This window comes from Oryx dammah, unplaced genomic scaffold (genome assembly GCF_014754425.2).
Source record: "Oryx dammah isolate SB20612 unplaced genomic scaffold, SCBI_Odam_1.1 HiC_scaffold_5, whole genome shotgun sequence".
NCBI classification, from domain to species: Eukaryota; Metazoa; Chordata; class Mammalia; order Artiodactyla; family Bovidae; genus Oryx; species Oryx dammah.
The window spans coordinates 66,390,695-66,411,541 of NW_024070189.1; the positions used below are offsets into that span (position 1 = coordinate 66,390,695).

Sequence of the window (20,847 nt, forward strand, 5' to 3'; positions counted from 1 at the left end):
GTGGTTGAAAGTGTGCAGAGATCAATCAGATAGGTTGGGGAAGTGGGGGATGAGAAGGGACCCTAGATTCTGGGTTGAGGAATGGTGGGAATGGGGAGGAGATGGAACAGCAGAGAGTTGAAATCAGGAGATGTCTTGGGGGTAGAGTTGAGGACGCCAAGGGAACTAAGCCAGGCACACACTTGGCACTCAATACATGCTGCCTGCTTGTACAGATAAATCAATAAATTAATAAAGGGATAAATTTCACTTTTTCAGTAACATTCATTCACACAACTATTTACTTCTTCATCAAAAGCTCAATGACTCTTGCTAGGCTATACTGGCTCCCTCCTGGCTCTGGCCCTGCCCATCCCTGGGAAGACAGACTCTGGCATAGAAACGGCCGCCCCATGTGAGCAGGTACAGGATAGAGAGAGGTGTCTGGGGTGGAGGAACCCCAGGAGGGAGTGGGTGCTCCCCTGACGGGGTAAAAGAAAGAGGCATGTAAGAAAGGGCATGGGAAGTGGGGTTTTGAAGCATAAGTAAGAGTTTGAAATATTTGGCAAGTGATCTGTGAGGGCTTAGAGATTACTCACCCTGCCCTTCCCAGGAACACCCCTCCCCAGTACCCCACCTTCTCGATGTCTATTGACTCTTTCCCTGACTATGCATCTCTTATTCTATGTGAAGGCTCCTTTCTTCAGGGCTCAAGTCCTAGCTGGGTGGTCTTGGGTGAGTCCCTTCCCATCTGGGTCTCAGTTTCATTATCTGTGAAATAGGGACCAGTGGTCAACCAGACAGTGCGGCTGAGTATGGGAACAGGGTGGTTTCTCAGTGTCTAGGTGGGGAGTTGTTTGGGTGGGGGCTGTACTGGTAGACTCCTTGCAGATTCCTGATTCTTGCAGGACCAGGGCACTGTGGGGGCTGGTAGTAGTGGGAAGGAGGCTCGAGCCAGCCTGGTAGGCTATAGCCCATGGGATAGCAAGGAGTCAGACACAACTGAATGACTGAGAACACACTATATTCTTAGCCTCCTGAAACCCAGAAATTCAGATCAGATATCTGAGAATTCAAAACCCTGAGGTTCCAAAAGCTTAGAATATTATAATTTGAGAAACTCCCCCAGGACCTGAGGCTTACAGAACTATGTGGTTCTGTGTAATCTTACAACCTCAGTGGGCCCCACCTGGGTTCAAATTCCCAGTCAGCTGAGATAAGGGCATGTCAAAATCTCAGGAATTTTGGCTCAGCCTCGGAACCTGGCCAAGAGGCCTGGGGCCTCTGCAGTTGCCCTACAGCCTTGAATGCTGGCGCCCATCTCTCTGTCCAGGACTGACCCTGGGGACACTGTGGGGGTAAGGAGGGCTGTGGAGTGATGCAGACTCACTGGGGACAGATTCAGGTACTGTGGGATGGGGGCCACGGCTGGAGGACTTGGAGTTGTAGGAAACCCTGGAGCCTCAGCCTTGGGTGCTGGGCCCCAGGGTCTGGGTAGGTGGGCACAGGGGCTGCAGGTGCGGTGAGGGCCTTCTGGGCTTTTCATAAGACCCCGGGGGTCCTATGTGCCAAATGATGCAGTAACAAGAAAACAATGATAGTTACAGTAAAATGACAAGCCTGCTAACTCAGGTCAGCATCTCCCTTGCTCACAATCCGCCAGGCTCCCTATCACCCCTCAACAAAGGTGTCCTCCAGGTCCCCAGGTCTCCCTAGCTCACTGTGTTCCAGAGGCATGGGGCTTCTCCCTGCTCTGCCTCCAATAATCAGCCACAGGCTTGCCTCAGAACCTTTGCTCCCGCGGTGCTCTCTACCTGAAACTCCACCTGGCTTGTTCACTGTCTGCCTTCTAGAACCTTCTCAGTAAGCCGTAACCAGGGTTCCCAGCCCCAGTGCCACTCACACATCCCAGACAGGTCCCAACTGACACTCACAGCGTTCTGTGAGATCCAGCCATCTCCTGAAGTCCCCAGCAGAAGATGAACCCAAACCAAAAAACAGCAGAAACCACCACAACATTATAAAACAGTTATCCTACAATTAAAAAAGAATAAAATAAAGTAAAATAAAGTCTCCGACTGTCCCCGGAAGTGCGGAGCCTGGCCCTTCTCCGTAGAACTGTTTCTCCCCATTTTCCTTTTTTGTGACAGTAACTTTCATTTGCTCCCCTGGGTCGAGTGTCTCTCTAACGTGGAAGTGAGTGCTAGACGGGAATTGCCGGTACAGAAGTCGCTTGCCACACGGCCCTACTTCAATACAAATTACCTCAATAAAAAAAAAGTTTAAAATCCCATTCCTCAGCTGCACTGGCCACATTTCCAGAACTTAGGAGTCACATATGGCTAACGCATTAGACCTCACTGCACATTTCAGGGACCCACAGCACCCCCACTCACCCCCACTGAGTGGCTGGGTTTTCTCCCCAGGTCAAGGGTATATCGACTGGCCTCGCCATTATAAAAGAGGAGTTTGTGTTCTCCTTTTGTGACCAGTAAATGATCTGGGGGTGACCTGTAACAATATCAAGAATGTGCATTGGTTGAGCAGCCACTGTATGCTAGGCCCCCATACAAGGCATTCTCTATGAAAGAGGAAGAGATGAGATGACCTTAGCTTCCTGTCCACCTCAAGGAAGTGAGGCTCCCTGGATTATGAAGCCAGGCAGGTAGGTCTGGTAAGTTCTCTGAGGCTCTAGAACAGCTGAAAAGTGTCTTCCCCACCATGCCTACCTCACACCCTGGTTTCTCAGAGGCCCTGACTGTCCCTTCTTAATGTTCCCTGGGTGTCCTTCCCCAACGTCTGTACTCAGGTGTCCTCTCCCACACCCAGCCTCTGGCTCCTCCTGCTCTTCCATGCTCCCTGCTGCAGCCCACCCGTTCTTGCTTTGGAGCACGGGGTAGAAGTACTGTACCTGGCATACAGTAGGTGCTTAGTGAATGTTGGATTCTGTTACTACCATGGCTGCTAGAAGGCGCCCAGGCTTTTCAAAGATGAACGAATGAGCATGTCTGTAGTCCATATGTGGGCTCCCAGGTCTGGGACATCTCAGGCAGGCAATTGGTGGCAGTCAACAAGGAGGGCATGGTCAAGTATAGACCATTTGCGATCCCGCTTTAGTTGACAAAGGGCTGTCCGCTCAGCCGTCCTGGAAAGACTGGAACGGCGGGTCTGGCGCCCTAAGAGCCGGAGAGAGATGGGTGGTGCTGAGCGGCCCGCGTTCTCAAAAGGAAAACCTAGTCAGGATGAGACGGTTGGATGGCATCACCGACTCAGTGACACGAGTTTGAGCAAATTTCTGGAGATTGTGAAGGAGAGGGAAGCCTGGCGTGCTGCAGTCCATGAGGTTGCAGAGTCAAACACGAATGAGCGAATGAACAATCAAAAGTCGGGAACGGACCGAAGGCTGGAAGGTTGGGCAAAAGCAGTTCACTTAGCCTCTTCTGGAGCCCTAAAATCCCCCGGACCGCCACCAAAAGCAGAGAGAGGGAGAGAGGTCCGTTAGTCCTCCCAGTCACCGACCTCCGCGAGATGGGGGTTCAGTTTAGTTCAGTTCAGTCACTCAGTCATGTCCGACTCTTTGCGACCCCATGAATCGCAGCATGCCAGGCCTCCCTGTGTGTGCATCACCAGCTCCCGGAGTTCACTCAGACTCACGTCCATTGACTCAGTGATGCCATCCAGCCATCTCATCCTCTGTCGTCCCCTTCTCCTCCTGCCCCCAACCCCTCCCAGCATCAGAGTCTTTCCCAATGAGTCAGCTCTTCGCATGAGGTGGCCAAAGTACTGGAGTTTCAGCTTTAGCATCATTCCTTCCATAGAAATCCCAAGGCTGATCTACAGAATGGGGAGGTGGTACTTAAGCTAGGCCCTGCCACGGCATGGGCCTTTATGACGTCACGGCGCATCAGGTTAGTCTGCTTAGGGGAACAGCGGCCCCGGCCTAAAGAATTCCGCACAAGTTTTCTGGGGACGTAATTTAAAGACCGCAAATCAAATAATTTTTCAGCCAGAACACTCTACTGTGAGCCCATTTTCAGTATAGTTTTCTAGAGTCCAAAGTAGAAAACAGCTCCAACAGTCGTATTTCCTTTCAATATATTTTATCACTTCTAAACGCCTCAGATACTGATTAATTTTGACGCTCGAGTTGCAGCGGTGGAGGCTAGTAGGGGCAATATGCAAAAGACCCGAGCCAGACGCAGCCCCGCCTCTCGGCGCTCGCGAGCCGGCTGAGACTCCAGAAGGCGGAGCAACCGCGGGCCGGCCGCCGGCTTCCCAGTGTGCTCCGCGAGCGCAAGGAGGCCGCTCTAGCCTTCGCGGCGGCTCGCTGGCGTCAGCTGGGGTGCGGAGGCGGAAGATGGCGGCGGCGGCCCGGCGGCCGTGAGCAGCGCGGCGGCGGCAAAGACTGCCGATGGCGGCCAGGAGGCGCCCTCGGGGAGCCGCGGGCCGTTAGGGTGCTACGCTGGGCGGCATGTCGGAGCACGCGGCACCCGGGGCCCCGGGGCCTGGGCCCAACGGCGGTGGCGGTGGTGGTGGTGGCGGCGGCGGCGGCCCGGCCCCCGCGCGCGGGCCTCGCACCCCCAACCTCAACCCCAATCCTCTCATCAACGTGCGCGACCGGCTTTTCCACGCGCTCTTCTTCAAGATGGCTGTCACCTACTCGCGCCTCTTCCCGCCCGCCTTCCGTCGACTCTTCGAGTTTTTCGTGTTGCTCAAGGTGACCGCAGCCCCGACCCTTAACCCCAGCGGATGGACCTCCCCCCCACCCCTGAGTTTCGACCTCTGACTCCGCCCGGGGCAACGTGCCCCTTCCTCCCGGAGGCATAGACCCGGCGGGGCCGGTTGTGACCCTTCCCTTAAGCCTGCCACCCCCGCCACCCTTCCCAGAAACTTCCACCCGGCGAGGCCCGAACCTCCCCGAGTTAGTGGCCCCTGATCCCGATTCCAGGAACTCACTCCCAGCTCCTCCAGGCCGCACCCCACCGCTGGCCTCGCCTTTCCCGGCGTCCCCACCTCGGGAGACCATAGCCCAGTCCCGCGACCCTCGACCCTGTCGCCTGGGATCCTCATCCCGGGATGACCTCGTCCCCTCTACCGAGCCTGATCTCGCCGCGAACGGGATTCCGGGCCCTACCGCCACTGCCGCCTCTTTGGACACACCCCCGGACCGCCCACCTGCACCGGAAGCTGCTCCCCACTTTTCTCTCCCCCTTTTTCTTGGGGCGAGCCTCCTGGAGCCCTTCTGCTCCAACTCAGATTCTACCCTTTCTGGGGGAAGGTGACCAGGCCGAGGTCACGTCACCAGGGTTCCTGGTAGAGCCCCAGCCAGCGGTGCCTCGGCGGGCGGTTCGGCGGTTCCTGGAGGGCCGGCGCGGGTCCCTCCAAGGAGGGGTCTTACTCAGGGAGGGAGCCGCTGGGTGCCGGACCCCGGCTGTCTGGCGGGTCTGAGGAAATGGAGAAATGGCTGTTCTTGTTTGTGTCCTGTCCTGGGGGGCCCCCTGGGTGGGGGCTGGGACCATGGTTGCCGACTTAGGAGGGAGCTTGAATTCCTTGTCCACAGAAAGGGGTCTGAGGCAGGTGGGGCACGGGCCAGCGAGGTTGGAAGCCGGCAGCTCTTTGGGGTTGGGTAGCAGGGGCGCGTGCAGGGCTGTCCTACAGACCTGGGAGTGGGTCCCCACTGAGCCTCCCAGTTCCTGAGCGGCAGCAGGTGTCCTCCCCGGGGGCCTGGACTCTGGAGGGTTCCTCAGTAGGGCTTCCCTTACCTGGTGCGTGGGAGCCATGAGCAGCTTGAGAGTGGGCAGAAGGCCGGGTGTGGGTGTGGTTGCTTCCTGGAAGGAAGCCCTGGCCTCCCTGCACCCTCAGGAGTAGCCCGTGTCACCCGAGGGAGTGAGTGCCCTGTGTGAGGTGGGCCCCCACGGAGCTCAGCCTTCCTGAGAGTCCAGCCTGAGGCCTTGGCTTTGTCCTTCCGCTTGCTTCCCAATTGGGACCAAGGAGCAAGTCAGGGATTGGGCCGACTGCGCAGACAGGCTGCACATCCAGGCTGTGTCTCTGGTGTGGGGGCCCATGGGATCAGACCACCCTTAGCTCCCTACATCTTTTCTCTCCGCGGGGCTGCGGCCAGAAGGCCCCCCTCAATTCTCAGGTCCCTCCCTGACCCCTGGTGCTTTTGGTTTCCCTCCTTTGCAAAGTGAAGGCTGAGTTGGCCAATCTCTGAGGCTGCCTGAGTTCCAGAAAGCTCCCTTCTTTGCTTTCCAGCTGCCTAGCTTCTGGACTCTTGTTGGAGATCAAGTTCCCTTCCCCACCTCACTTGGTCGCCTCTTCCTATGGCACCTGTTCTGCTCCCACCTGCAGAGCTGGTTCCACCCCACCTTGCTCCCTGCCACCACGTGCCCCCTGGCACCTTGTGCCAGTCTGAGATGAGTGGCTGACCAGGAGGAAGGGGGAAGAGGCAGCAGCTACCAGGGCAGGGTCCAAGTCAGAGCAGATGACCTCAGGCTGGGAGGAAGGAGGTGGGTGCAGGGATGGCATGTGCAAAGGCCCTGAAGCTGGCGGGACAGCGTGGCCAGTGAGGTGGAGTGTTCAGTACCAGAGGTTGGGGGCTAGAGTACCCAGGGCCTGTGATATGGCCAGGCCAGCTGCCAGGCAGAGGACAGAAAAGGTCTTGGATGGATTCCTGAAATGCTGAGAGGGATAAGGGGGTGGGGCCGCCGGGTGGGCGGGGCCGCCGGCTGTGTCTGCCGATAGGGTCTTAGGCCGCTGTTTGCCAGCTTTTTCGACGGATGCTGTGGGGAACCAGGTCCAGCTCGGGGCAGGCCTTGTCCAGTGGGGCGAGAGTCTTGGCCCGTCTCTAGGCACCCACCCAATTGATCAGGGTGATGGACCGTACCTGGGGTTTCAGTTCATGGTAGGGGGGCTGTGAGGGGCGCTGGAAGGGACTCCAGGGTGACAGTGGGGACTTGGCCACTCTGAGGTCACGGGTCCCCCATCTATCCATATGCCCCTCTCAGAACCTAGCTACCCTGCCTGCTGTTTCCTCCAGGTTTAACTCCTGGCTCCACCCCCTCCTGGCTGTGTGGCCTCTGCCTTGGTTTCCTGTCTGCAATCTGGAGATGATGGCAGGCACGTGCCTTGCAGGGGCAAGCTCAGGCAGCCCCTGGCATCGTGCCACCTGCATGTCAGCGCTTTCTGTGACGTCTTGGCATGTGGTGCAGTGTTGTCCTTATGGCCGAGGGTGAACGGTGTCCTGGACATGGCTCCTGCTGGACACTGGGGCCCAGAGAACAGCTGGGGCTATGGGTCAGCTCTGACTGCAGCCTGCTGCCACCGTAGGCCCCACTCTTTCCTGACTCCCGTCGTCAGCTCACAGGTCCCCATACACGTTGTGGAGAGGTGCTTGGGATTCCCAGGGACATGAGCCTGTGGCCACATCTCTGGCCCTGGTGCAGGCTGGCCTGTGAGAGGCTCTACAGCTGTGGGGGCATGTACTGGGACGGGTCCTCATCTCGGGGGGCGGGTCCCAGGCAGCTCCCCGCTGACCGCTCCCTGCTCTGCAGGCCCTGTTCGTGCTCTTTGTTCTGGCCTACATCCACATCGTCTTCTCCCGCTCACCTATCAACTGCCTGGAGCACGTGCGTGACAAGTGGCCCCGTGAGGGCATCCTGCGGGTAGAGGTGCAGCACAACTCGAGCCGCGCGCCCGTGTTCCTGCAGTTCTGCGATGGTGGCCATGGCAGCTTCCCCGGCCTGGCTGTGGAGCCAGATGGCCTGGAGCTAGAGGAGGACGAGGAGGAGGAGCTGACCATGGACATGTTCGGGAACAGCTCCATCAAGGTGAGCAGCCGGGCCGTGGTCAGGGCTGCAGGGGACACTCCTGACCTACTGGGCCGTTTCCCAGCTGTTTACTGAAGGCCTGGTTCTAGGGTGCTGAGGGCAGTCAGGCTGAGAAGCAGGCTTCGGGCTCAGAGCTCTGAGGTGGTTCTGGCTATCCTTGGTGCTGTGGCTGCCCACAGGATGGGGAGCCTAGAGGGAGGGCTGTGCTCAGGTGGCCAGAGGTGGGTGTGGGTGGAGTGTTGGTACAGACCCAGCAGGAGGCCCCTTGTCACTGATCCTGTCCCTCAGACCCTCACCCGGAAATCTCGGAGCTCAGTGTTGGGGTTAGGGCTTCTATGGGTCGGGATACATCTCCTTCGTTGGAGAGGGGCAGAGACCTTCAGGCCAAGCCTTAGGTACCAAGGGCCTGCTGACCTCTGCTTCCCACTGTGCAGTTTGAGCTGGACATCGAGCCCAAGGTGTTCAAGCCACCAGGTGGCCCCGAGGCCTTAAATGACAGCCAGGAGTTCCCATTCCCTGAGACGCCCCCAAAAGGTACCACCACTCCCTGGGGCTACGTCCAGTGATGGAGGTGGGGGTGTGGTACAGTCCCCCCAGACCTCCCAGGAGAGGGCTCCTTTGCTGACCAGCCGTCCCTGCATGCAGCCTGGCCCCAAGACGAGTACATCGTGGAGTACTCGCTGGAGTACGGCTTCCTGAGGTTGTCGCAGGCCACGCGCCAGCGGCTCAGCATCCCCGTCATGGTGGTCACACTGGGTGAGTGCCCCTGCCGAGCAGAGCAAGGCCCAGGGGAGGGACCTCCTTCCTCCTCAATCTTGGGTATTTTCCTTGGGGAGGGGTGACCCGGAAGCACTTGTGTCCAAGGTCTCAGGGTTGCCCTAGCTGCCCAATTGCAGGAAACTTCCCAGGGCTCCATTCCTCCACACCTATCAGTCACAGCTCCGCTGGGCAGTGGAGTTCTGTGTCTCTGGACTAACATCGCTGTCCCGGTCCCACCCACAGATCCCACTCGGGACCAGTGCTTTGGTGACCGCTTCAGCCGCCTGCTGCTGGCCGAGTTCCTGGGCTATGATGACATCCTCATGTCCAGTGTGAAGGGCCTGGCAGAGAACGAGGAAAACAAAGGTGCGGGGTGAAGGCGGGGCCTGCTTAGGTGGAGCTTGGGCTGGGGCGCTTGCTCACTGCCTCTTCCACTCCACCCCTCATGCAGGCTTCCTGAGGAATGTGGTGTCTGGGGAGCACTACCGCTTTGTGAGCATGTGGATGGCCCGCACGTCCTACCTGGCTGCCTTCGTCATCATGGTCATCTTTGTGAGTGCCTCAAGCAGGGTGGGGCGGGGCGGGGTGGGGCTGGAGGATCGGGGCAGCCATCCAAGGCCTCACGGTGGCCCACTTGCAGACCCTGAGTGTGTCCATGTTGCTGCGCTACTCCCACCACCAGATCTTCGTCTTCATTGGTGAGTATCCCCTCTGGCCATCTCCCCTGCCCCTCCCCACTTCCGGGCGCCTCACCCGGTCTGCCCGCCCGGTGCCCTCTCCCGCAGTGGACCTGCTGCAGATGCTGGAGATGAACATGGCCATCGCCTTCCCCGCAGCGCCCCTGCTGACCGTCATCCTGGCCCTCGTGGGTGAGGACCCTGCGCCCCCACACCCTGCCCCCTTCCCTGGCATGCTGGCTACCCACCTCAACTGGGGGCTCCTGTCTCCCCCCACCAGGAATGGAGGCAATCATGTCTGAGTTCTTCAACGATACCACCACGGCCTTCTACATCATCCTCATCGTGTGGCTGGCTGACCAGTATGACGCCATCTGCTGCCACACCAACACCAGCAAGCGGCACTGGCTTCGGTGGGCACCAGGGGCCGTGTGGTCTGGGGTGGAGGCAGCTGGGTGGGCAGCACCTCATTGTTCCCCTTGCAGGTTCTTCTACCTGTACCACTTTGCCTTCTATGCTTATCACTACCGCTTCAACGGGCAGTACAGCAGCCTGGCACTCGTCACCTCCTGGCTCTTCATCCAGGTGAGGTGGGCTTTCCTTGCGACTGGTGGCCCAAGGGTCCAGCCTGTTGGGGGTCCCTCGCCTGACCCGGTGCCTACCCCCCCAGCATTCCATGATCTACTTCTTCCACCACTACGAACTACCCGCCATCCTGCAGCAGATCCGTGTCCAGGAGATGCTGCTGCAGACACCACCACTGGGCCCCGGAACCCCCACGGCCTTGCCGGATGACCTGAACAATAATGGAGGCATCCCACCTATCACCCCCGACGCTGCTAGCCAGTCCCCTGCCCTGGGCCCTGGCTTACCAGGTGCTGGGGGGGTCCCTGGGCCCGTGGCTGAGGCACCTAGCTCCCTGGTGGCTGCAGCGGCCTCAGTGGCTGCAGCAGCCAGTGGTGACCTGGGTTGGATGGCAGAGACGGCTGCCATCATCACAGACGCCTCCTTCCTGTCTGGCCTGAGCGCCTCTCTCCTGGACCGGCGGCCAGGCAGCCCCCTGAGCCCCAGTGGGGGCCTCCTACGGGGCCCCCAGGACAGTGCCCCTACAAGCAACTCTCCAGGGTCTGATGCAGTCCCTCAGACCACCGGGGGGGGCAGGCCCAGCCCTGCGTCCACCGATCTAGTGGACATGCCCTCGGAGGTCGGCTCCTGAGCCCTGGGCAGCTGACTGCCTCTATCCCTGGCTGTCCAAGCCAGCTGGGTGTGACCTGGCTGGAGCCCTCGGGGGTCAGGGAGACTGTCCCCAGTGGCTCTGGGAATGCTCAGCCTGCCTTGGGTGGTTTGGGGTCCATCAGGTTTGCTGGGAGGCAGGTGTGTCTCCCCCAGGGCATGGGGCCAGCCTACAGCCTGTCCCTGGTGGGTCTCCTCAGCTAGTAAATCAAGACCAGCCTGTGAACCAGGATAGAAGGGGTGGGGGCTCCATGGAAGGTTCTGAAAGGGTGGTGAAAGGTCTAGAGCAAGCTGCCCCGGAGCAAAGCATCGGGTGGGGCTGGCTTAGCTGGTGCTCTGTCATGCCCAGTGCCTTTCCACGGCCACCCTACATGCCCGGGCTGGGGGCCCGGGAAGGTGGAGCTCGGCCTCGATGGCGCATAGGCGCCAACATCTAAGGCAGCCAGGGGATCCGGGGTTCCGCCCTGCTGTGGGTGGGGAGATGGCCGGTGACCCAACCCAATCACTCTGTGAGGAATGCAGAAGAGCGCTCATTCCACTCTTATTTAATTGCAGTGTACAAAATGGTGTTTGTATATAGAATAAACTGTTGACAGCGTCCAGCCAGCGTCTGTGTGTTGGGGGGTGGGGTGGGGGGAGCCTAGGGAGACTTTCTGGAAGGGAGGTTCCACCCTATGGACGGGTGGCCCCCCCCTCGGAGCAGGTGCAGTAGGTGGAGAAGGGCTGGATCCCACTTCAGGAGGCCACCTCCAGTGCTTCCTCGCAGGCCAGGAGCCATGTGCACGGCAGCTCACAGGTGCTGTCCTCAAGCTGGGCCAGGAGCGCCCTGCGACGCAGCAGTGCCTGGCGGAGCTTCTCCTGCGCGTCCGCAATGCGCTGCTCCAGCTCCTCCAGCTCCCCGGGGAGTGGGGCGCCAGACGGCAGCTCGGCAGGCGGGCCATTGGAACAGACGGGGGCCTCAGGTGGCACGGCCCCGGCCACGTCTGCATCTGGGACGTCCGTGTCGGGGGAGGCAGAAACCACAGTATGCTCCAGCAGGAAACGCACTCGACGCTCCCTCAGACGCTCCCTCACTGAGGCGGGGCGCCCCCGTGTCCAGCCCCCTGGGCCCGTGGGGGTAGCCTGTGTGTTCTTCGACTCCTCGAGACCCCTAGGAGATGGATGGGCTGGGCAGCCATGTCCTACCCACAGTCCCCATCTGCCCTTTAGGGTCAGAGTTCCTGAGGAGGCCGCCAGTGGAAGGTGTGGACCCAGGCGACAGTCGGAGGGCAGGTGTGGGAGTTGCTGGGGTGCAGAACCGCCCCCCAAGCCCCTTACCTCGACTCTGCCTCTTCCTGCCCCTCTGGCAGCTCTGTGTTGAGGGCGCGATGAATTCTCTAGGAGCCAAGGATTCAGCTCAGTGGGAAGACAGGGCCTCCCCCCGAGTACCCCTCCCGCCCCACCACCCACTGGGTTGGCAGCTCCTCACCTGACTCGTGTGCAGCCAGTACTGTAGCTTGTTGCCCCTTCGGATGCGTGGCAGCACCAGGTGGTAGAAGACGTGCTCACCCAGGGAGCTGAGCAGAGCACTACCCAGACCCAGACAGAGCAGCACGAAGAGTCCAGAGAAGTGGTAGATGCCCATCTGCAGGGTCTGTGGGCAGGATGCTGGAGTTGGGTGCCATTGGAGAAGGCAATGGCACCCCACTCCAGTACTCTTGCCTGGAAAATCCCATGGGCAGAGGAGCTTGGTAGGCTGCAGTCCATGGGGTCTCGAAGAGTTGGACACGACTGAGCGACTTCACTTTCACTTTTCACTTTCATGCATTGGAGAAGGAAATGGCAACCCACTTCAGTGTTCTTGCCTGGAGAATCCCAGGGACAGGGGAGCCTAGTGGGCTGCCGTCTATGGGGTTGCACAGAGTCGAACATGACTGAAACGACTCAGCAGCAGCAGCAGCAACAGGCACATAGTCCCTCTGGGTCATAGCAGACCCCCGGGGAGCCCGGACCTTGGAAGGGCCTGGGGACAGAGGTTGGGCCAGAGAGAAGGGCCTGGGGCTACATTTTCAGAGGTTTCATGGACAAGAGGGCACTAGAGCTGGGGTTTTGTAGGATGAATAGAATGCACAAAAGCAGGCAAACACACTGGTCTTGGGAACGAGCAGAGGTTCCCTACCCTGGTGAAGGACCACGCAGGTTCGGGGGCTCCCCCACGCCGACCCCCACCCCACGTGCGGGGACCTGCCGCACCTCCGTCACCGCGAAGACCCGCTTCCCACAAGGCACCATCTTGTACCACTTGTCGTGCAGTAAGTCGATGAAGCCGGAGGACTTGTAGCGGCTGATGAACTCGGACAGGTTGGAGGTGAGCGGTGAATTTCTGGGGAGTCCGATACCATAGCCTGGGGGAGGCCAGGCATTGGGTTGGGACCAGGCTGGACACAGACCCAGAGGAGCGGAACCCTCCTGGAGCCCGCAGATCACTGGTTCTGTGGACTCCTCACCCTCAATGACGAAGGGCTTGCCCACGGTCAGCAGCCTGCAGTCGGCGTCGATGGATACCTCATAGTCCAGGAGGGACTTGTCCATGATGAAGGCGTTGAGCTTGGGGGGGTCGCTCCTGCGGAGGGCATGGGGGCAGGGTGAGCATCCCCGCCCGCCCGCGTGGCCCCGCCCCGCGCCCCGCCCCGCGCGCCCCCCTCACGTGAGCATAGCGACTCCGTGGGGAGTGGTAGGTGCGCTATGGCGCCGCACGTGCGAGTACATCTCCGGGAAGCTTTTCTTGATGTAGGCCTCGGCGCTGCTCTCCCACACCGTGCCGAAACGGAAGCCCTGAGACGGGTGGTGCAGCTGCGGGCCAGCGCCCAATCAGCACAGAAGGGCCTCGACCCCTGCCCCCACTCCGCCCTCACGCCCCGCTTTCGCCGAAGAATTGATGCTTTTGAACTGTGTGGCGTTGGAGTTGAGTCCCTTGGACAGCAAGGAGATCCAACCAGTCAATCCTAAACGAAATCAGTCCTGAATATTCATTGGAAGGACATAGGCTGAAGCTGAAACTCCAATAGTTTGGCCACCTGATGCAAAGAACTGACTCCTTGGAAAAGACCCTGATGCTGGGAAAAATTGAAGGCAGGAGGAGAAGGGGACAACAGATGAGATGGTTGGATGGCATCACTGACTCGTTGAACATGAGTTTGAGCAAGCTCCAGGAGTTGGTGATGGACAGGGAAGCCTGTTGTGCTGCAATCCATGGGGTCGCAAAGAGTCTGACAGGACTGAGTGACTGAATTGAACTGAACTGAGGCCACACTGACCGGGGCCTCCTTGGTGGGACTATGAACCTCCAAAAAGCTGGACCTGAGGTAAGCAGGACTGTCCAGAATTTTCTGTGGAAGAAAACGCTCTACAACTGTGCTGTTCTCAAATGGCTGTTGCATGCTTTCAATTAAATCAATTTAAAAAGTAGCCACATGTGGAGAGTGGCTGGCCCATCTAGATCTCCTTAAAATGGTTTACAGAGGACACTAGCGTGGTGGTGGATTGGGCGGGCAGCTTGTGTGCTAAGTCGCTTCCATCGTATCCAACTCTTTGTGACCCTATGGACTGTATAGCCTGCCACTGCTCCTCTGTTCATGGGATTCTTTAGGCAAGAATACTGGAGTGGATTGCCATTGTCTCCAGCAGAGAATCTTCCTGACCCAGGGATCAAACCCATGTCTCCTAATATGTCTTCTGGATTGGCAGGTGGGTTCTTTACCATTATCGCTAACTGGGAAGCCCTGGATACGGGGTGGACAGAAGAGGCTAAACACCACTGAGAGACAAAATCAGCCAGATCCAAACACTGGGAGATACTCTGGGGCAAAACACAAAACAACTTCAACAAACAAATCACTAGTGAAAAAGGAGTGTCAAAATGACCCTCTGGGGCCTTCTCAGGACAGACCACCCCCTTGTCCTCTACCTGCCTTTTGTCTATAGGAAATAGCCTCCTAGGCCTTCCCTGATTTCAAAAGAATAAATCAAAGAAGTGACAAAATGCAGAAACAAAGGAAAAGAGTCAAGACAAAAATAGTTTGTTTAGTCATTAAAACAAAGGACTTTTAATTTCTTCTCAGGTGCTATAGCAAATATCGAGAGCCTGCGGATCCTCGGTGGTCCAGTGGTAAGATTCTGCACTTCTACTGCAAGGAACATGGGTTCAGTCCCTGGTCAGGGAACTAACAGCCCATATGCCATGCAGTGTGACCAAAAAAACCCAAAAATCCTGAGCCAGGTCCTTTCAGCTGTTTCCCCCCGCCCCCAGGTGGTAGAAGTTAACCATGCTGCCCATAAGCACAGAGGCCCTAGGCTGATTAGAACCAGAGGGTTAATGATGTTGACTCCTGAGTGCCTCACCACCAGCCAGTCAGAAGAATGTCAACCACCTGATCACACACACCCTGAAGCCCCCCTCCTTCACCCTGTCTTTAAAGTCTTTTTCCCCAATATTAACAAACAAACAAATGAAAACCACTTTTCCCTGAGGGCCACCTAGGAGTTCGGGTCTTAAGCACTAGCTGCCTGGACTCCTTGCTTGGCATCTGCGATAAACCCTGTGGTTTCCTTCGCCGTGACCCCATGTCAATAGAATGGTTTCACTGCCCACCAGTGAGTGGATCTAAGTTTGATTTGATAACTAAGAGGTTTCTGCCTTCATCGATGTCTGTGCATTTTGGATCCAGATTCAAACAAACTGTGGCGGGGTAGGGGGAAGACAACTGAGAAAATGGGTCCCTGATGTTTAAATTTCCCCAATATTCATAATGAAATGACAGGAGGCCTGGGTCTTGCTCTAGGATAATTCAGTGACTGGAGTTGGTGCGTGAATGAAACTGGCCAGCAGTTATTTTAGAGCTGGGCAGTGGTTTCATTCATGGTTATTCTTGTTCCAGAATATTAAAATTTTTTCATTAAAAGAGAAAAATATGTAGGCCAGGGCATGCCCTGCTCTGCCCACAGTCCTCTAGGACTCCCAGTGAAAATTCTAAGCCAAGCTATTTTCAAGGGCCACATCCTCCCACACCTGCAGGCCCTGCCCTGTCCCCTTCCTGCCCTCCCCTCCTCCCTCTATCCTCCTCAACCCCTCTGCTCCAGACACAAGGCTTCCTCGCTGCTCCTCCAATACATCAAGCACAGTCCTGCCCCAAGGCCTTTGCACAGGTTGCCACTGCTTACCACATTCCTCCCTGATACCAAGCACCTCAGGTGTCATTCCTGACCCCCACTGGAGAAATCTTCCTCTCCATCATGCCCTGTGTCCCCAACTCTAATTTTCCTCCATGGGCCTTTTTTGGGGGGCTGCGCTGGATCTTAGTTGTGGCATATGAGATCTAGTTCCCCAACCACCGATGAAACCCAGGCCCCCTGCATTGGGAGCATGGAGTCTTAGCCACTGGACTACCATGGATGTCCCTGCCCTGCCTGGAACTTTACCACCACCTCACACACCATCCTTTTTGCTTCTCTTTCAGTTCTCACCAGCACTCTTGCCTATGTTGTCCCGGCTTGGGGCTGGGCTCAGTATGAGTTTGAGAGAAGGAACAGCTGCCCTCTCAGAGGTGAGGATAGAGGTGGGGGTATTAGACTTCTCAGCTCTGACCACAAACCCCCTGCAGTTGCCCACCTTGGGGTCGTGGATCCCAGACAGCTCCTCGAAAGTCTTGTCCCCGACCATGACGGCAGCCAGGTTGGCCGTGTAGCTGGACAGCACGAGCAGGCAGAAGATGGCCCACAGGTTCATGAGGAGGCGGCCCGTTGGGCACTTGGGCGTCTTGCTGGATACCGTGCGTCCAAAGAGGATGGCATAGCAGAGGTTGAGGGCAGAGGAGTAGGAGAACACGGTGTCCCGGTTGCGGCCGCGGGGCGTTAGGCCGAAGGGGCTGCGCCACTCGTAGAGGGTGAGGAAGAGTGCGGTCAGGTGCAGCGCAGCGAAGACGCCCAGCCACATGGACCAGTGCAGCGGCCACATGAAGGCGCCAATGGGCGACGCCGTGTCGTGTGCACGCACCATGATGCCCAGGCTGGTGGAGAAGAAAGGGCTGGTGAAGTCCACCACCTGTGAGCGGGCCGAATTGATGCTGAAGCTGGTGACGGCCATGTGCGCCCGGCCGGCCAGCAGGTCGCCCACCAGGCCGGTCCAGCGGCCGTCGCGCAGCGCGCCGTACTTGCCGTCGCCCACGATGTAGAGCTCGAAGTCGAAGGGTGTGTCCTCCGCCAGGCGCTCCAGCAGGTCGATGCAGTAACCGTAGCAGCACCTGCGCAGCGCGCGGGGCGCCGAGCCGTCGGCCAGTGCGGCAAAGAGTGTGTCCAGAGTGGCCGAATCGTTGGTGCCAGGGGCCAGGCACAGTTGCCCTGCCGGGCACCGCCCATCTTCGTCTGGCTGGCGGGCGAACACAAACGGATGCTCCACCAGCGTCACCACCCGCAGCTTGGGCCGCGCCTGGGCTCCGGGCAGGGGTGGGGGCTGCTCGGCCGCACCCCACGCCTCCAACTCCAGCCGCCCATCCCGCCAGTGACCCAGTGTGGCCCAGGCCGGGGCGCCCCTCAGGTCCCGGCGGAGGCCCCACAGGCAGAAGCGCCGGGAGATGTGCACCTGTGAGGAGCTGGTTACCCACACCGGCCCCGTGCGGCCCCAGAAGGATGTGTTGGCCAGGAACCTGGTGGGGGTGGGGATGGCGTCAGGGCAGAGGGATCCCTCCCCTGAGGTGAGACCTGTGGCCTTGTGGCTCAGACACACTCGGGGCCACTGGAGGCTCTATTGAGCCCCACATTCCATGACCCATTCCAAGCGGCATACCCTCACCCTGGGGACTAGGGCGATGTCCCAGCCCTGAGCCAAGGGCTGCTGCCCAGTGGGGCCTTCTGGTTCCTGGGCGCTGTCGCCCTCGAGGGCCCTGGCGATCGGAAGGTGATTCACTATAGCAGTCTCACTCATTCCTTCTCCTCCCTTCCCTCTTCTCCCAAAGCCCCCACCCCAGCCCCGCAGAATCCCCTTCTTAGGTTCTGCTTTCATGCAAGATGGACACAGCATCTGGCACACAGCAAACACTCGATCTTGTCACCTGTCATGGCCCACTGGCAGAGGTGGCTTCCTACAGCTGGGGCCCTGCTCACCGTGCCAAGAGGCGGCCCGAAGACTCAGGCTCTGGTGGCGGTAGGTCACTGCAGTTGACTGTGGCGGGAAGCAGGGCACGCTCTGGCTGCACGCGGGCAGCACTGTCCAGTGCACGGGCCACTAGTTCCACCACATCCTGGATGGCAGCCTCCAGCGGAGGCCGGGCCACCTCGCCCAGCGCCAGCACTCCAGGTGGCAGGCCCTCAGTGGGCAGGGCCTCAGGGGGCAGCGGCGTGCCCAGCAGCCAGCGGGGACCAGGGGGTGCAGCCTGCAGCACCTGTTGGGAGCGGGCCACATCGCAGCCCAGGAGTATGGCTGCGGGGACCAGGGCCTTCCCTCCGGCCGGTGCCCCCAGGAGTGCCAGGCTTGCGCTCAGCCCTGCATCGCCCAGCTCCAGCCGGCTCAGGTCCAGCACAAGCTTTGGGGCCCGGCCCGCCCGGCTTGTCCACAGGACCACCAGGCTGCCAGGGTCACGTACATGGCAGAGCACCAGGCCGACGTCCTCCCAGGTGTGAGCCCGCAGCACGGATACCAGCACATCCAGCAGTGTCTCAAGGGGGCTGGCCCAGTCCAGCTGCAGGTGGAACGGGTTCTGCAGAGGGGTTGGTCAAGTTAGAACTGGCGACCTCACAGTCCCACCATACTCTTCCCACCCCCATCTGTACATGTCCAATAAACACACATCACCTTGAGCTGATGTAGGGAGTGGGCCTCATTGCAGCCCAGGAGTATGGCTGCAGGGACCAGGGCCTTCCCCCCTTCCCTCCCCCTCCGCTAGTGCCCCCAGGAGTGCCAGGCGTGCGCACAACACCTGCTCCTGACAGGTGCTACAGGCTGTGTCCCCTGGCTGCCGCTAGCTACTCAAAGGACCTTGAGTCTACTTCCTCCCAGCCCAGCCTCTGCTCTATACCCCTCTGTGGCTCCCCATCGCCATCAGCACAAAGCCTGGCCCTGCCTTGAGCTGCAGGGCCTGCTCTTTTGACTTCAGTCACTCAAGAGTTTTTGGATTCCCCAGCTGGAAGACCTTTCCTCATCTAGGTCAGCCAACTGCTACACATCCTTCAAAACCCAGCTCCATACCCCCTCTCTATTCAGACTTACCCAGGCCAACCAGGCACTGAAGGGCCCCACTTTGTGCCCGGGGCACCCCAAAAGTCCTGGATTTGCTTTCAGTGTGGGATGAGAACTTTACCAGATACCTAGGGTAGGCACGATGTTGTCTGGGTGGGGACAGGGTGTTGTCTGGGTGGGGACAGGGTGCTGAGTGCCCGGAGAAAGGCTGGAGACTTCTGCTCAGTCCCTGGCGTGGGCGAGGAGGGGGAAAGGGGAAGAGGGGGCAAGCCATTATCTCCCCAAAGCCTGACAGGTCCAACTGCAGGGGTGCAGTTCCTGGATCTGGCTGCAGAGGGCCCCACAGGCCTGGATTTGGGTCCTGCATCTCTCCCACTGGGAGGAGGCAGGAACGGAGTGGAGGTGGGTTAAAGAGACCCCAGGCCTCCTCTAGGATTAGGGCCTCCTTGCCTTCAGAAGGAAGACCTGGAGGGGGCTTCAAGGTGGGTTGGGAGGCCCCCTACCAGACCCCACATCCAGGTGTTGGGCCCCTCCCAGCTGGTCCTGAGAGGAGGGGTCTCTCCCTGGGGCACCACGGGGTTCCCAGAGCCCTGCCAGTCACCCTCTCTCCTCTTTCCCATTGTCTACTTATTCGGACCCAAATTCCAGTCTGGGGGTGGAAATAAGACAATGAACTCCAAGGTCGAGGAGTGGCGGAGGAAGACAAGCGTTTTGGTGTCTGGGGATCTGAGGAGGCTGCGGCGGGTGGGGGCGGCCTAGCCTCGAGGATGCCTCGAGGATCTGGGAGGATGCTGACGGGAGAAAGGCCTCCAGCTTCAGCCTCTGAAACTGTTGCCCTGGAGAGTGGGCAGGGAGACCCGCTTCCCCATCCCAGCCTCGCGATCCCGCCGGGTGGGGATCCGAAGGCGCCCCCGGACCCTACAAGGGAGTCTCGCTCCCAGGGGGTCTACACCTCCGAGGCCCAGGGAAACGCCCTGTGGGATCCGCCGTCTGGAGTCCCGAGGCGTCCCGCGGGGTCCCGAGCCGCAGGTCCGTGGCGCTAGGTCCCTGCGTCCCGTGGCTCCCGTCTCCCATTCCGGGTCCCTGAGCCCCGGGGACATCCGTGGTCCAGGGATCCAGGGCCTCTGTCATCCGGACTCCGAGTCTCCGCCCATCTACGGTCCAGAAGTCCGAGTCCCGTGCGTCCCAAGGACTGTCTCCAGACCCCCGGACCCCACGCCCCAGGAGCTTCCCGGGGCCTCTCCCATCCGGCCCCGGATCGCCGCGCGTACCGGGGAGCCAAGGGGCGCGCGCGCTTCCCGCCGCAGCACGCTGAGCACGGGGGTCTCGGTGGCCGACGCCAGGAAGTGCAGCTGCAGCAGCTCGGGTCGCGTCTCGGGGAAGGCGATCAGGGCCGCCACTCCCGGTGCCGTCAACACCTGGCACAGACCGCGGGCTAGCGAGGCGGGGTCGCGGGCGGGGGTAGCGGCGGCTACCAGCTCCAAGCTCAGGTTGTGGGGCAGCCGCGGCGCCAGGGAGGCCCGGGCTAGGGCGGCGCGGGCGCGGGCGCGGGCGGCGGGCGCGCGGGGCAGGAGGGCGCCCAGGCGCACCGAGCCCCCCAGGCGCGCCAGGACGCCGCACGGGTGCGGGTGGCCCCCGGCGGGCCCCGGCCCCAGCACCAGCGCCAGGCCGAGCCACAGCGCCGTCACAAACTCCATCCCAAAGTTGCCGGCGGGTTCCACGGGGCGGAGCCGGGGGTGGCATCCCGGGAGGCAGGATCTCGCGCGCCCACGCCGCACCCTCTCCGCCCCTGCCGGGCCAGATCCTCCCTCCCTGCCGGAGTCCACCGGCCTTCGCCCGCCCTCTCCCTTCCTGGTCCCCCAGTGCCAGGGAAGCCACTTGGGAGGAATCGGATCCACGACGCAGGGGGAGAAACTGAGGCTCAGATGATCTAAACAGGCGGGGGTTGGGGTGGGGTTTAACCACCGCTATCCCTGGCTCTGTGCCCACTCTACAGATGAGAAAGCCTAGAGGTTAGCAGCAGGGAGGGATTTTGCATCAAAATTGGTCCCCACACTCACCCCTGGATCCTTCATCCCCCTCCTCCAGCCTGGAAATATTTCTCATTAATAGGGCAGGGAAACTAAGGCCCAGAAGGGGTCAGTTTGCCTCCATAGTCACA

General features: G+C 59.7%; 2 protein-coding genes across 6 annotated transcripts; one reads left to right on the forward strand and one right to left on the reverse strand.

Annotated features, from left to right (window-relative positions):
* Window positions 1–3,944: 3,944 nt before the first annotated feature.
* Window positions 3,945–11,077, forward strand: TMEM259 (transmembrane protein 259). Of its 5 annotated transcripts, XM_040240247.1 has the most exons (11): window positions 4,327–4,696; window positions 7,533–7,808; window positions 8,243–8,342; window positions 8,454–8,564; window positions 8,811–8,933; window positions 9,019–9,119; window positions 9,208–9,265; window positions 9,353–9,436; window positions 9,525–9,657; window positions 9,730–9,829; window positions 9,915–11,073. In XM_040240247.1, exons 1-11 carry the CDS (start codon window positions 4,451–4,453, stop codon window positions 10,458–10,460), a joined length of 1,878 nt encoding a protein of 625 aa, XP_040096181.1. In that variant the 5' UTR covers window positions 4,327–4,450; the 3' UTR covers window positions 10,461–11,073. The 5 variants fall into 5 exon arrangements, with proteins under 5 accessions (XP_040096179.1, XP_040096178.1, XP_040096177.1 ...); XM_040240245.1 differs by having other exon boundaries at window positions 3,945–4,696; window positions 9,356–9,436; window positions 9,525–9,829; window positions 9,915–11,077; XM_040240244.1 differs by having other exon boundaries at window positions 3,945–4,696; window positions 9,525–9,829; window positions 9,915–11,075.
* GRIN3B (glutamate ionotropic receptor NMDA type subunit 3B) lies at window positions 11,078–20,383 on the reverse strand. Its single transcript, XM_040240242.1, has 9 exons — window positions 19,958–20,383; window positions 17,615–18,207; window positions 16,125–17,157; window positions 13,164–13,309; window positions 12,964–13,079; window positions 12,710–12,861; window positions 11,946–12,110; window positions 11,805–11,853; window positions 11,078–11,655 (listed from the first exon to the last, which is right to left on the reverse strand). Exons 1-9 carry the CDS (start codon window positions 20,381–20,383, stop codon window positions 11,213–11,215), a joined length of 3,123 nt encoding a protein of 1,040 aa, XP_040096176.1. The 3' UTR covers window positions 11,078–11,212.
* Window positions 20,384–20,847: the final 464 nt, after the last annotated feature.